Below are 15,410 nucleotides of genomic sequence, written 5' to 3'. Positions count from 1 at the left end.
CATTAAAATATACTATCTCTCTTGCACTTTGAATAAATCTTTTATCCATGGCCTGACTTTGCAGTAGCATGCATTGATCATTTGGAAAACATGGGTTCACTACAACATACATACTTTTTAAAATATTAATAAATTTCATTATTAAACATTTTAAAAATCACATTTGTTAACATCACTGGTGGTCTTATGAGAAAAATTACCAAACTCACAGTTGCAGACTCAAATTTTTTCAAAATCCTAATTTTGAAAAACCAGTCTGTCCCTAGCTATTGTTTCAAGTAAAGAACCAGTGAAAATATCAACATGGTGAAAAAAGGCAAACAGCATCCTACTTTTACTTTTAAAATATTTTGACCTTATAAAACCCCAGGAGAAAGATTAGGAAAAAAAGGGGGCTAAAACCCAATGTTCAGTAACTTTTATAAAATGGAAACCATCCATGAAGCATGGTAGCTGGATTTTAATCCTGAAACTGTTAGCCTCAAGTCTAACATACTGTGAGTTGTTTTCCTAACTAACATGAATTACCTTAACCATCATCATTATTCTCAAAGGTTTTCACTTATGGTAATTTGCATTCACAATTTTTGAAGTATATTTGATAACATGGAATTTGAAGGAAAGGTTACAATATCATTTTGGTCTGAAATACTAAAGTCATATTCAACTTTTAACAACGACACAGGTATTTTTTAGGTAGGCACTCAACATTTATTGAAACTTATTTATATCCTAAGTAAAGAGACTTAAAATATTATTAATATCCCATTTCATAGAAGAAATAGAATTGCAGCTATGAACTATACTTTCAAAAAGTCTTACCTGGCTCGTCCATGTAGTAGTAGATGTCAACATCATTTGACTGCATCACCACAAAGCCTTCTCCCATTAATCTCGGTGGCCTGTAAGAAGGGGCAAGGCAAACTAAGTACAACTCCAGCATACAAACAGTTCAGTGTTCTAATTAATGGTGGTGACAGGTGAAAACAAACAAACAAAAAAACAAACGCATCAAGGGTAGCATCTTAAAAAGGTAAGCCATCTTTCACAGACAATAAATTGTTCCATAGTTGTATTCTATATTAGACTAAATAATGAAATGATACTGAAATATTTTTAATCAGTAGATTGGTTCAATAGGGAAAAAAGAAAAAAAATTGTTTCACGTTTTCATTTTAAGTTGTGAATAACAGAAATCAATTTAAGACAAAGTTAATTAAATACAATGGAAAAGCAATGTTCATCAGAATAGAATAATTATATTCTGTATTTACAACAATTAAACTTTAAATTCAATCATTTTCTATTAATAACACTACAAAACTGAAGAAATATCACTTTATATATCTGTAAAATAAAATAAGCTTCCCAAAACATTACATAAGAAAAAATGTTGTCATTTTTATTTTTAACAACTTTACATGACCTATTTCCAAGAATATTTACTTGATCAACTTGAATCAGATTTAAAGCAAACATCTCGAACTCAAATTCTGGATTGACTGTTTCTCTACAATCGCTTTCCCACAAACTATTCATCTTTCATTGCTTTAACAACTTTTTACTTTGTCATACACCACAGTATCTTCCTTCCATATCAAAATAAACTTGGCAGTCATTAAATAATAACACAAATTCAGCAATATTCTTCTTAAAACATATTAAATCTTAAGGTTAATGTTTATTTTTTTAATATATTTTATCGTTTTTTTACAGACAGGAAGGGAGAGGGACAGAGAGTTAGAAACATCGATGAGAGAGAAACATCGATCAGCTGCCTCCTGCACACTCCCTACTGGGTATGTGCCCGCAACCAAGATACATGCCCTTGACCGGAATCGAACCTGGGACCCTTGAGTCCGCAGGCCGACGCTCTATCCACTGAGCCAAACCAGTTAGGACAATGTTTATTTTTTTAATATATTTTTATTAATTTCAGAGTGAAGGGAGAGGGAGAGAGAGAAACATCAATGATGAGAGAGAACTGTTGATCGGCTACCTCCCGTACACCCCTTCCCGGGGATCGAGCCCGAAACCCAAGCATGTGCCATAACAGGAAATCAAACCATGACCTCCTGGTTCATAGGTCAATGCCCATCACTGACCAGAACCTGCCAGGCTTAATGTTTAATGTCATCATTTAACCTGCACACTTTTGAAGAGTAAAAAACACAATTTTAAATCTTTTTATACAAATTAATAGCAGAACACTTTTTCATCTTACTCTCTAATAATTTTCACAAAATCCAGATTTGTTTATTTATTTATTTATTTATTCATTCATTCATTCAGTATTAAACTTTCAGCTGTAAGTGCAGCATTATGTGCTGAGCAAATCCCCTGATCCTGAAGAGTGGGCCCAGGCATACTCACAGCCTTGCCAGTCTCCAAAAGGAAACCTCTCTACCACTCCAGCCAGTCCCCAGAAAATTGAACAGCAAGAAGTTGGAACTGAAAAGGAATAATCATGCTTCTCACGACTTCATAGACTGTATGTTTCCTACAAAGATATACGCTGGGACACAGAGGAATCTCATCCTATGAATACTAAATTGCACAAATTCAATCAGAAAGTCTCCTCATACAAAAAATAGACATCGTGAACCCTCATCCTACCATGAACGCATGCCCTGGAGTTCCTTCAGGTCCCAGTCCTCACAGGGAAGCATCCTGCCACCACGAGGGCGAGTCCACGGTGCATCACTAATGCTCCCTGTCTCCTGAACGCAAGCAGCTACTTCACTGATAGAAGACAAATCTGGAAAGCTAGGTGGAAAACTACCCAGGACTTGCATACCAAGCAAGTTCCATCCTAACTGTACCATCCTAACTTCAACAGATGTCTAAGAGTAATTTTGTTTCCATTTTCAACTTTTCACATTAACTCAGAATGGTACTCCACTAAAATGAATTTGTTGAATTTACTATTTATCCATTCCTTCTGTAAATAAAAACCTACCTGTAATGTGTAAACATCAAATACCAGGGCTTCATTTCCCAAAATGAGTTTTTCAAATACAGTTAAAAGGAAGAAAAGGGTAAAAAAATTAGTCATAATTCTATAGAAAAATATTTAAAATTAGAGTTTACCAATGTATAGTATATCCACTTGCCTTATAAAGCAGGACTATACTGTTAATTTATTAGAAAAATGTACTTAATTAATGCCCAGCTTGTAACAGAAATTAAAAGGGTGCTAAAAATCAAATTGATATCTATATTAGACATATGTAAAATGTTCTTACTCATCATTTTGAAGACCAACATATCTTGGACTAGGAACAAGCATGACTCGAACATTTTCAAGCTTTCCTTTCACAATATGCATGAATTGGTCAAGGTGACTGGAAGGTGGTTTTGTAGTATAAGTTAAAAAAGCATCATCAAAGTTGATACACAGAGTTTGAGGTTGGTAATGATTTCCAAAGGCCAGGCGACCCTACAAAAGATAAAAGATAGTATGCCATACTATAAAAGCTATACTTTTTTCCTTAACTGACCTAATAACAAACATTTTCAAGCAACAACTAGATGATTCCACTTTAGCACTATCTATATTTAAATCACTCCACTGATCAATTTAGACCTGGTTTTTAAAAAATTTAAGCACTTGTGAATAAATACCCTTTCAGGTCTAACAAATTTATGCTAAAATGATATTGGTGTTAAAAAAATTCTTTCAGGAAAACCAAGATGGCGGCATAGGTAAACACCGGAAATTGCTGCCTCCCACAACAAATTCAAAAATACAACTAAAAGACAAAACGGACATCATCCAGAACCACAGGAAGGCTGGCTGAGTGGAAATTCTACAACTGGAAGGAAAGAGAAAAGCACACTGAGACTCAGAGGAGGTGTGGAAGTAAAGTGCAGAGGTACGGAGGCGCATGCAGCAAGGACTAGCAACTGAGGACGCGGCTGTCTTTTTGAATCGGGAGGGAGTCACAAGCCCCCGACTGCTCTGAACTCCAGTTCTGGGTGAGTCTCTGGGGACCCAGACTCATACAGGGAGAAACTGGACTGTCTGGCAGCGGGCAGAACTCGGAACTCGAGGGCGGCTTTCTCTCAAAGGTGCTTGCAGCGATTACCGATTACTCGGACACTGAGACGCGGGGCCTCTTAAGGCAGGGCTGAGGATCAGCCATAGCTGCTTGCTCCGCCCTGTTGATTCCTTGAGACCCTGCCCCACCCAAGCTGCGGCAGAGGCTTTTGCATATGCCCTGGCCCTTTGCAATCTGAAAATTACCTAATAAACTGCAGCTGGGCCAGACAGACCCAGAGCTTCCAAGAGAAGGCCCAAGGCCCCACAGCAGCTTGCATTGCTTCACAGCTGGGCCTCATTTGGGCACCTCCAAACCCCAAACAAGGAAGAGGAATCTGCAGATCTCCTCGTAGCTCCTGCTGGGTAGCCTCAGGCAGAGGCTAAATTAGCACCTCCTTAGATCCAAGAGCCAGTGTACCCAGCGGTCAGAGTTGGACCATCCAATTACAACTCCTTAGATCCATAAGGGACACACTCAGGGAGCAGACTCAGTGAGCACCAAAGCTCCACTGAAGCAAGTCTTGCCTCATAAGGGTATCTTCAGCACAGAAGTTCTGCCACTGCAGACACAGCTGATCCTCACAGCCAATTGGCCTGGAGGTCAATTCCTCCCAGTGATACCTACAACAATCAAGGCTTAACTACAACAAGACTATGCACAAAGCCTACAAAGGGGTGCACCAAGAGTGTCCACCTCAGGTAATTGGGGAGGCTGAGCCACTGGACCCTATAGGACACCTAGCACAGAAAGCCACTCTACCAACACAGGGAAGCATAAAAAATGCGGAGACAAAGAAACAGGTCACAAATGACAGAAATGGAGGAAAGCAAACTACTGGATATAGAGTTCAAAACCACGGATATAAGGTTTTTCAAGAATTTTCTGGAAACCGCCGATAAATTTAGTGAGACCCTGGAGGATATGAAAAAAGACCAACTAGAAATTAAGCATACACTGACTGAAATAAAGAATAATATACAGAGATCCAACAGCAGACAAGAGTATCCCAAGAATCAAGTCAAAGATTTGAAATACGAAGAAGCAAAAAACACCCAACCGGAAAAACAAAATGAAAAAAGAATCCAAAAATATGAAGATAGTGTAAGGAGCCTCTGGGACAACTTCAAGTGTACCAACATCCGAATTATAGGGGTGCCAGAAGAAGAGAGAGGGCAAGATATTGAAAACCTATTTGAAGAAATAATGACAGAAAACTTCCCCTACCTGGTGAAAGAAATAGACTTACAAGTCCAGGAAGCGCAGAGAACCCCAAACAAAAGGAATCCAAAGAGGACCACACCAAGACACATCATAATTAAAATGAATGCCAAGAGCAAAAGACAAAGAGAGAATCCTAAAAGCAGCAAGAGAAAGACAGTCAGTTACCTACAAAGGAGTACCCATACGACTGTCAGCTGATTTCTCAACAGAAACCATGCAGGCCAGAAGGGAGTGGCAAGAAATATTCAAAGTGATGAATGCCAAGAACCTACAACCAAGATTACTTTATTCAGCAAAGCTATCATTCAGAATTGAAGGTCAGATAAAGAGCTTCACAGATAAGAAAAAGCTAAAGGAGTTCATCACCACCAAACCAGTATTATATGAAATGCTGAAAGGTATCCTTTAAGAAGAGGAAGAAGAAGAAAAAGGTAAAGATACAAATTATGAACAACAAATACACATCTATCAACAAGTGAATTTAAAAATCAAGTGAATAAATAATCTGATGAACAGAATAAACTGGTGATTATAATAGAATCAGGGGCATAGAAAGGGAGTGGACTGACTATTCTTGGGGGGGAAAGGGGTGTGGGGGATGCGGGAAGAGACTGGGCAAAAATCGTGCACCTATGGATGAGGACAGTGGAAGGGGGTGTGAGGGCAGGGGTGGGGGGGTGGGAACCGGGTGGAGGGGAGCTATGGGGGGAAAAAAGAGGAACAACTGTAATAATCTGAACAATAAAGATTTAATTTTAAAAAAAAGAATTCTTTCACACTTTATGAAAATTGGAACCTAAAAAGTACAAAATTACTTTCTTTTCTTAAGTGAAAATAATGTTTGCAAAAAATAAAAGGTTCTGTTATTAACCCACCAAGTATTAATTGTAGTAGAATTACTTACTGTGCTCACATTGACCTTTATAACTGGAATAAGCGATCTCCATGAAGATGTGGGGTCCTGAGATTCTGTTTTTACTTTAACTCTAAGAAGAAAAAATAAAAACTGAAGTATATAGGAAAGACTTAAATACCTGAGGATACAGTTGACCTACTCGAAATATACATTATTAATACCAGCTGTACCTTTCCAGATACATCTAATGACGGCTCCAGTAAATGAAACAGAGGCCATCTAAAAGAAGACTAATAGCCCTAAAATGTCTCATTGAATGCACTCCACCATGTGTCTGTTTTTAGATCAAGCTGTAATAACAAAACTATGTTCTTAGAATGACAAGCTTTAATGTCAAAAGTGTCAATTATGAGATGCTGTCATTACATCTACCATCTGCTCACCACACTACAATGTGACATTTTAGAAGACAGCCAAAACTATTATTAAAACAAATGGATCATAATATCAATGCTCGGCCAGTGTTCTCAGTGGTCAAGTGCTGACCCATGAACCAGGAGCTCATGGTTCAGTTCCTGGTCAGGGCACATGCCTGGGTTGTGGGCTCAATCTCAACTGAGCTGATCCTTTTCTTTCCCTATTCTCACCACTTTGTGAAATGACAGGCAAAGGATGAGAAAAATATTGGCCACACACAAAGTACACAAAATTTAAAGAATGAAAAGTTCACAGCAATTCACTAAAGATTTTGGATGAAAACTTGAGGCAGATCTCTTCAATAACCCATTATCTCCTAAATGGCACTTCTGAGACCAACTCCACGAAGGTGACCCTCAGTGCTTAAAACTAAATTCAGCCGAAACCGGTTTGGCTCAGTGGATAGAGCGTCGGCTTGCAGACTGAAAGGTCCCAGGTTCGATTCCGGTCAAGGGCATGTACCTGGGTTGCGGGCACATCCCCAGTAGGAGATGTGCAGGAGGCAGCTGATCGATGTTTCTCTCTCATCGATGTTTCTAACTCTCTATCTCTCTCCCTTCCTCTCTGTAAAAAATCAATAAAATATATTTTTTAAAAAAAAGCCAAAACTGGTTTGGCTCAGTGGATAGAGCATCAGCCTGTGGACTGAAAGGTCCCAGGTTCGATTCCGGTCAAGGGCATGTACCTGGGTTGCGGGCACATCTCCAGTGGGGGATGTGCAGGAGGCAGCTGATCGATGTTTCTCTCTCATCGATGTTTCTGACTCTCTATCTCTCTCCCTTCCTCTCTGTAAAAAATCAATAAAATATTAAAAAAAAAACAAAACTAAATTCAAAACAGACCTCATCACCAGCCCCCAACCTCCTCTTTCCCTGGGCTTCCCTGCCTAAGCATAATCGCTGCTTACATTAGAAATTTGGATTCACTATTGATCATCCCTCTTCCTCATTCTCCACATCTAATCTACCACTGTCTTATGGATTCATCTGCCTAAGTCTGTCTTGCTCCATCTACTTCTCCCCCTTTCCCTTGCTACCAACCCAGCTGATGAAATGTTACAACATCCTTCCATCTGGTCTCCCTGCCTCCAGTCTTACCTCCCTCCAATCACATCATAGCATTACTGACTTGGGGGAAAGCCTCTGATCCTGCTAAACCATTTTAATCTAAATTATCCCCACCTCAAATAATCCATTGCAGCCTCAGTAAGTAACTTCACTATTGCATATGATGTTTCTTCTCTATGGAAGACTCTTCATCACCACCTTTCCCTAAGTGACTCACCCTTCAGGTCGAAGCCCTCCTGATCCTTCTATGTGAAATCTACTTTTGTCCCTGAGGTAATACTTCTTGCACGAAAATTGCCTATTTTACCCATACTTGGCTATAATTTCCAACAAGATAGAAGACTTGTTATATTCCCAGTACCTCAGCTCCGTGCCTGGGACATAATATCCATTAAATATTTAATTCAGAATAAATATCCTCATCATCGATTTAAAAAACAAACAAACTATTAGGTATACAAGCCTGTTCGACATTCAAAAATCAATTAGCATTAACAGGTTAAAAACAAAAAATCAAATGATAGCCGAAACCGGTTTGGCTCAGTGGATAGAGCATCGGCCTGCGGACTGAAGGGTCCCAGGTTCGATTCCGGTCAAGGGCATGTACCTGGGTTGCGGGCATATCCCCAGTGGGAGATGTGCAGGAGGCAGCTGATCGATGTTTCTCTCTCATCGATGTTTCTAACTCTCTATCTCTCTCCCTTTCTCTCTGTAAAAAATCAATAAAATATATTTAAAAAAAAAAAAAAAGAAATTAAATATCTGTTAAAAAAAAAAAAAAAAATCAAATGATAGTATCACCAGATGCAGAAAAAGCATTTGACAAAATACAACAGCCATTATGATTAAAATCTCTCAGTAAATTAGGAATAGAGGGAAACTTCCTCATCTGTATATAGAGTATCTACAAAAGACCTAATTAACATCATACTTAAGGTGAGAATCTAGAAGCTCTCCCATTAAGACTAGGGACAAAGCAAGGATGTCCTATTTCACCATTCCTTTTCAAGTTTGGAAATCATGGCTATTGCAGTAAAACAAGAAATAAAAAGTATGCAGAATGGTAAGGGGAAAATAAGACTTTCTTTGTTTGAAGATAACATAACTGTATATGTAGAAAGTTTGGAAGAGCTGATCAAAAAAACCTATTTGAACTAGTAAGTGATTACAGCAAGTTTGCAGGATACAAGGTTAATAACTTACAAAAGTCAATCACTTTCCTATATACCAGAAATGAAAAAGTGAATGTTTACATGTTGCAGATTAATAAAATTCAAGTGTGACAATGAACCTTTCAATGTTGGACTGGGTTCCTGTTCTTCCATTTTCTCGTGTTTTATCATCCTCTTTCTTGGGGGGGATTATTGTTGGCTCCAAACCAAATAATTCTTGAAGACGTCCATAAAGATCCGAACGATTATAGACATGAAACTCAAAGTCATTAACTGTGATGTATAATCTCGTTTCCGCCTTTGGATCTAAAGACATCAATTACACACATACACACAAAAGTTTTTAGTCAACTTTTTAAAAACTTTAGTTAAAGTTTTTGTCAATTCATTTTCCACACTTAATTTAAATGATTTACTTTAAACCAGAATTCTATGATAAAGAGGATCATATTTAAAATACATATAAAACACTGGTAAAAGAAAGAAAAAAGCTAATGTTACTACAGCATTTTAATTTAGCATTCGAAAAACAACCTAAATTTCTAGATTTTGGTTATCTAATGCCATAATTTAAAGATTTTACATTAAGAATAGAAAAGTGTCATTTACAGAGTAAAAGTATAACTTTACCCTAATATAGCCATACATTTATACTAAAATATAAGTAGCAAAATGTTCAAAGTATAATGTACTTAAACATCACATCAGTATTTAAACTTGTGCTTCATGGAAAGTAGGATTTTTCATAAAATGCTAGTTTGTTTTTAAAAACTACTTAATTCTAAAATAAAGATTTTAAGAACCGTACACTTCAAACCATTTCAAATAAAAGACATAATTACATTAAATATAAGTAACAACAGAAATTTACAAATCCACCTATAAAGTGATAGATGGGCACTTGTTTCTGCTGAGGAAATAATCCAACACAGAGCATCACATGTTAACCAAGAGGCTCAACAGAAAGGTACCACGGTTAGTGCCTTATTTTGTTATGAATCATACAGGTGTTTTTTGAGACTTTTTAAATGTTTGTCCATTTTTGTCCCTACAGAACAAATTCAATTTAAGGCAATTAAAATTAGATATGACCAGTTAGAAGATTTTAATTTTTTTATGGGTAAAGAAAATTGTTATTAACTTTCATTTTAGTAGCTTAAGCTGTAGTTTAAATATGATATATATATATATATCCCCCCAAAATGCCAGGGTCAAATGTCCAGCAACCCAGTCAGACATCTCCAATGCGGTGTCTAACAGACATCTCAAACTTGATACATCAACCAAATACCTGATTTCCTCCCAAAGCTATTCTACAATATCCCCCATCCTATCAACAGCAAGTCAATCCTTTCAATTGCTCTCTTTCTTTCATGCCTTAGATTTATCAGCTTTTCTTTCAACATAGATCCACAACCACTGTCATGGCTCTGGCCCAAGTCACCGTCAACTTGAACGTCTTTATGGAACACAGCAGAGTGGCTCCCATCGAATCTCCCTGTTCTGCCCTTACTCCTCTTACTATGCCTGTGCCTTACACACTGGCCAGACTTTCCAAAGCCTAGCTATTTGAAAGAGTAAAGACAAGATCTACCCTCCTTGAAGCCTCTGGTCTGGTTAGTGTCTAGTAGGAGGGTTAGGGCCACATACCAGAACACTAACAGAGCCATGAAATAACTGGGAAGAAAATTCTGAGATGGTAAAATTCTGATGATAAAAGCAGAACCAGAAGAAATTCTAGAGTCTGTTTCCCATTTTCTGTTCATCCTTTTCATACCAGATAAATGAGAATTAGTAGACATGTCTGGTAGAAGTATGAATAAAGACACCGAAGTTGAAATGTAGAAAAGTGTCTTGGTAGACTGATTAAAAGGTGCTGAGAAAACCATTTATCACCAGTATGGGTCAAGCCAACAGATGTAACATGCAGTAAGGCTAGAAATGTGGGTAAGGGTCCTACTGAGGATGACTCTGAATAAATAATCAGCTAAAGTAAACCAATTTAACCAGGCAAGAGGAAGACTACTAAAAGGATTTTTAGTAAACTGATGATAAAATCAGAGTTTTGTCAAGTCCAAAGCTTTTAAAAACATTTTTATCCTATATAATAAAGAGCTAATATGCAAATGGTTGTCATGCCATCACACCATAATGGCTCAAATACTCAACACTGAGGAGAGAGGAATGGGGACCAGCCAGGCACAAATGAGCTCGCAAGAGAGGAACGGGGACCAGCCAGGCTGCAGCCCAGGAGAGGGACAAGCTGTCTGCCCCGGGCACGGTCCCGGGCGCCTGAGGCTGCGGCCCAGGTTAAGCCACCCGTCCACAGTCCCCTGCGGCTTCAGCCAGCCTGGGCAAAGCCGGCCCGAGTCCTGGGTGCCTGCGGCCAGCCAGAGGGAGGGAATCCTGGGTCCCAAGTGCCTGTGACCGGCCTGAGGAGGAAATCCTGGGTCCGGGGTGCAGGGTGAGGCAGAGGTGGTTAGGGGCGATCAGACCAGCAGGGGAGCAGTCAGGGGTGATCAGGCAGGCAGACAGAGATGGTTAGGGGCAATCAGGCAGGCAGGTGAGCGGTTAGGAGCCAGCGGTCCCAGATTGCAAGAGGCAGTCGGACATCCCCCGAGGGGTCCCAGATTGGAGAGGGTGCAGGGCAGGCTGAAGGACAACCACCCCCTGCAAGAATTTCGTGCACCGGGCCTCTGGTCTATTATAATAACCACAGATGAAAAAATGATTATGTCATCAACAATTTCAAACAAATAAAAAAAAAATGAAAACTCACCATGCTGCTTCTGCTTTGGGTTATACATTTTCCACCACCGAAAAATTATAAATCCATCTTGAATTCTAAGCAAGATAAATTACAAAAGTGAAAACAAGTAAGAATTTACTTAACTTGATTCTTAGTTAATTATTATAAAAGGCAGGCAATTGATAATGAATAAGGAAACAAAAATTCTCAATGGAACACTGGCATACCTAAATGTTTCATACTCTTTCAGTTAATAAAGTAAAAGAGGATATGCACAGGTTTAAATTAGATTCTTCTATTCAGGTAAAATGTAATACTGGATTACATTCAATAGGAAAATGAAGTGCTAACAGAAAACCTTTTTATTTTATAAATATTTTTAATGTTGTAAAAACTACATAAATAAAAGGCCAACTCTCAAAAGGGGGACATTAGCACACTAGAGAAAACTTTTAAAGATAATCTTTCATTTCTGTAATGATATATCGCTTCATGCTCCAATTTTAACTTTAACTTTTTACTTTTAATTTGGAATAATTTTAGACTCACAAAGAAGATGCCGCTACTGTTTCAAGAGAAGTATAAGTAGTGCCAAACCCTGGCATCTCTCAAATAATTCAAAATTTTCCAAATTCTAAGTAACAAATTTAAGAAGATCACAAAAATAAGAGTAAGCTGCCCAACCAGTGTGGTTTAGTGGTTGAGCACCAACCTATGAACTAGGAGGTCACAGCTCAATTCCCAGTCAGGGCACATGCCCAGGCTGCAGTCTTGATCCCCAGTAGGGGGCACGCAAGAAGCAGCCAATCAATGTTTCTCTCTTATCATTGATGTTTCTATCTCTCTCTCTCTTCCTCTCTGAAATCAATAAAAATATTTTTTTAAAATAATAATAATAACAGAGCAAGCTTTTCTTACAAGGCTTACAGAAGAGAGAACATATCAAACATATTATTAATTCTTAATACATTAAGATTTGTGTTTTCTTCTTAAAGTAAAATTAGAGTTGTTCACAGATGCTAAACAATTCTAAATACTTACTACCTAATAAGAACCCAATGGGTGAGCATTATCAACATATCTGATCCTTATTTTATATAACAAATGACCACCATGAATTCTACAACAGAAATTATCAGGTAATTTAATGCCTCAATTTTTCATCTTGCAATGAAATGAGATTATTGATTTCTATATACTGCTATTAGGTAAACATTTTGCCAGTCTAAGCTTTAGCTAAATTAATCCATGATTAGAAACATTTTAAAACATTAATTCATTAAGTCTGATTTACTGAAAAAATTATTTCTGATTTATGGTTTATTTGTTGTTGTTTTATATATATATATAATTTTTTTTAATTGATCTCAGAGAGGAAGGGAGAGGGAGAGAGAGACAAAAACATCAATGACGAGAACCACGGACCGGCTGCCTCCTGCACAACCCCCACTGGGAATCGAGCCGAAACCCAGGCATGTGCCTTGACTGGAATCGAACCTGTGACCCTTCAGTCCACAGGCTGATGCTCTAGCCCTGAGCCAAACCAGCCAGGGCTGACTTATAGTGTTATTTGAAGAACCAAGTAATATTAAAACAAGTATCATAATTAGAAAAATTTTTTCAAGTTTAAAGTAGGTTCTTTTATTTGTTTTAGGTTTTGTTTTTGCTTTTTACCTAATAGACATGTCTTCTGTAATGTAATAGATTTCACGAACCATGATTTTTCCAGAAAGAACAGAGAAAGAGAAAGAGCCTGTTATAAGGAAAAAACAAAAAAAAACAGCAATTAATTTAATTGTTTTGATAGATAGTAGAGCTCTTAACACTTAAAATAATCTTAGCAATCAATTCATTCAGTAATTAAATGTTCTCTCCTGACTCCCTTCCTGATATCCTTACAGCCTTACTAATTTCTATCATTTTTCCTGAAAAAGTGCCACACGTATCATCACTATGGACTGAGTTACTAAAAACCATATAAGAACATTAGTTTTAATAGCTGCTTCACGCTAGTCGCAAAGGTTTTCCTCTCTAAACTGCAGCCTTTAAAACAGTGCACTGTTGCTGGCTCTTCCTTGTGCCAGATGCTGCCTGATGTAACATATGTGGGGATGCCACAATAAGGTACCCTTTGAAAATCTGAAAATTAAGTGATATTTGGATACATTTCAGGTTTACATTTTAAAATAAACTGTATTTAAAAGGAAAAAAAAAAAAAAAATAGCTGCTTCATACGACTAATTCTCTTAATTATGCACAGCCATTAAATAAACCCACAACAGTGAGTAATTCACCATTTTTCTCCATTACTCTAGGAACCAGTCACTGACTCAAATTAATGGAAGATTATTTATGTTTGAGAGAAGTTCATGTCCACTAAGAGGTACTCAACTCCAGGGAAGGTTAGAATGGTTCTATTCAGTGCCCCCTCCTCCTTTCTCACGGGTTTGGAACTTTCCAGAGCATATAGCTTCCTAGTACACCCTCCCATCTAGCTGCAAACCTCCCACTTGTAAGTAGTTAGAAACTAAACTAATAAAGCAGGCCACAAAATGAAATATGACTCCAACTTACAGGTTTTTAAAGTACGGGTTACTTGAAGAAAAAAAAAGAGCAAATAATTCACTGGGCATTAGAAACTTTCTCTAGATCAGCTTTTCTCAACCTGCGGGTCGCGACCCCTTTGGGGGTCGAACGACTTTTTCACAGGGGTCGCCTAAGACCATCGGAAAACACATATATTATTACATATTGTCTTTGTGATTAATCACTATGCTTTAATTATGTTCAATTTGTAACAATGAAAATGGGGGTCACCACAAATGAGGAACTGTATTAAAAGGTCACGGCAATAGGAAAGTTGAGAACCACTGCTCTAGATGGAATTGAGAGAAATTTCTGTTTCCATATTTTATATCTATCTACATTTTTTCAAATTATTTTCATGAGTATATTTTATAAACAATGTCAAAGAGTAACTATGGAAACACTTTAACAAATAAGAATGAGGTAAAGAGCATAACCTGTTATAGAGAGCTGTAAGAGAGAAATTCAAAGTAGGTTAGTTCATCCTTCATGAAACAATGGTAAAGTTCTAAAGTTACTACCTGTTTATAAAATATAAATGTATAATATATACCTAAGATTACACAGAAGAAAATAATGCAGGTTTACTCCAACTCACCAATATGGATATAGCCATGTTTGTATAATCTGTTGACAACCAAGGTTAAAATAAGACCAACATTCCGAGAATTATAATATGTGAGATAAATAATCCATCCACAGGACAAAATGGTAGCTGTTGGGAGAAAAAAGTACAAAAGGATATCACTTTCAATCACCTTAATATCTTAGTAAAACTTTGTTGATAAAAGATCATTTACCACGCTCGGAAATGATAATATGGTAGTAAGTCCTCTTCAATTTAATACTTTGGGTTTTAAAATCAGAGGTTAGAGCTACCTTATCCACCTTTCCTCACTTTCTTTTAGCCATTAGCCAGAAATGCACAGATTCCAATCAGATCCATTAGAGCAGTGGTTCTCAACCTTGGCTACACATTAGAATAACCTGGGAATCTTTTTAAAATCCCGATTTCTGGGCCTCATCCTCTGGAAATTCTGTTTCTTTGTTATAGGGTGGGGCCACAACATTAGTAACAAAGAAACAGAATTTCCGGAGGATGAGGCCCAGAAATCGGGATTTTAAAAAGATTCCCAGGTGATTCTAATGTGTAGCCAAGGTTGAGAACCACTGCATTAGAGCCTTCTGTTTTTCTTGTTTCCTTTTTCACTGCTTTGTACTGTTTTCTTTATTAAATAT

At 37.6% G+C, this 15,410-nt stretch overlaps 1 protein-coding gene across 16 annotated transcripts in view; it reads right to left on the bottom strand.

The window, feature by feature from the left end:
• KIAA1109 (KIAA1109 ortholog) overlaps positions 1-15,410 on the bottom strand; it is a 164,161-nt gene that overhangs the window by 134,689 nt on the left and 14,062 nt on the right. For all 16 annotated transcript variants that reach the window (XM_036313371.1, XM_036313370.1, XM_036313369.1 and 13 more), the window contains 7 exons: positions 14,770-14,886; positions 13,260-13,338; positions 11,616-11,680; positions 8,956-9,142; positions 6,169-6,250; positions 3,246-3,439; positions 823-902 (listed from right to left, as the gene is read on the bottom strand). In XM_036313371.1, the coding sequence (XP_036169264.1) occupies positions 823-902; positions 3,246-3,439; positions 6,169-6,250; positions 8,956-9,142; positions 11,616-11,680; positions 13,260-13,338; positions 14,770-14,886 (804 nt within the window). The remainder of the gene's footprint in view (positions 1-822; positions 903-3,245; positions 3,440-6,168; positions 6,251-8,955; positions 9,143-11,615; positions 11,681-13,259; positions 13,339-14,769; positions 14,887-15,410) is intronic.

This window comes from Myotis myotis, unplaced genomic scaffold (genome assembly GCF_014108235.1).
Source record: "Myotis myotis isolate mMyoMyo1 unplaced genomic scaffold, mMyoMyo1.p scaffold_m19_p_6, whole genome shotgun sequence".
NCBI classification, from domain to species: Eukaryota; Metazoa; Chordata; class Mammalia; order Chiroptera; family Vespertilionidae; genus Myotis; species Myotis myotis.
Note: the sequence above shows the minus strand (reverse complement) of the source record. Positions and strands in the feature narration are given on the sequence as shown.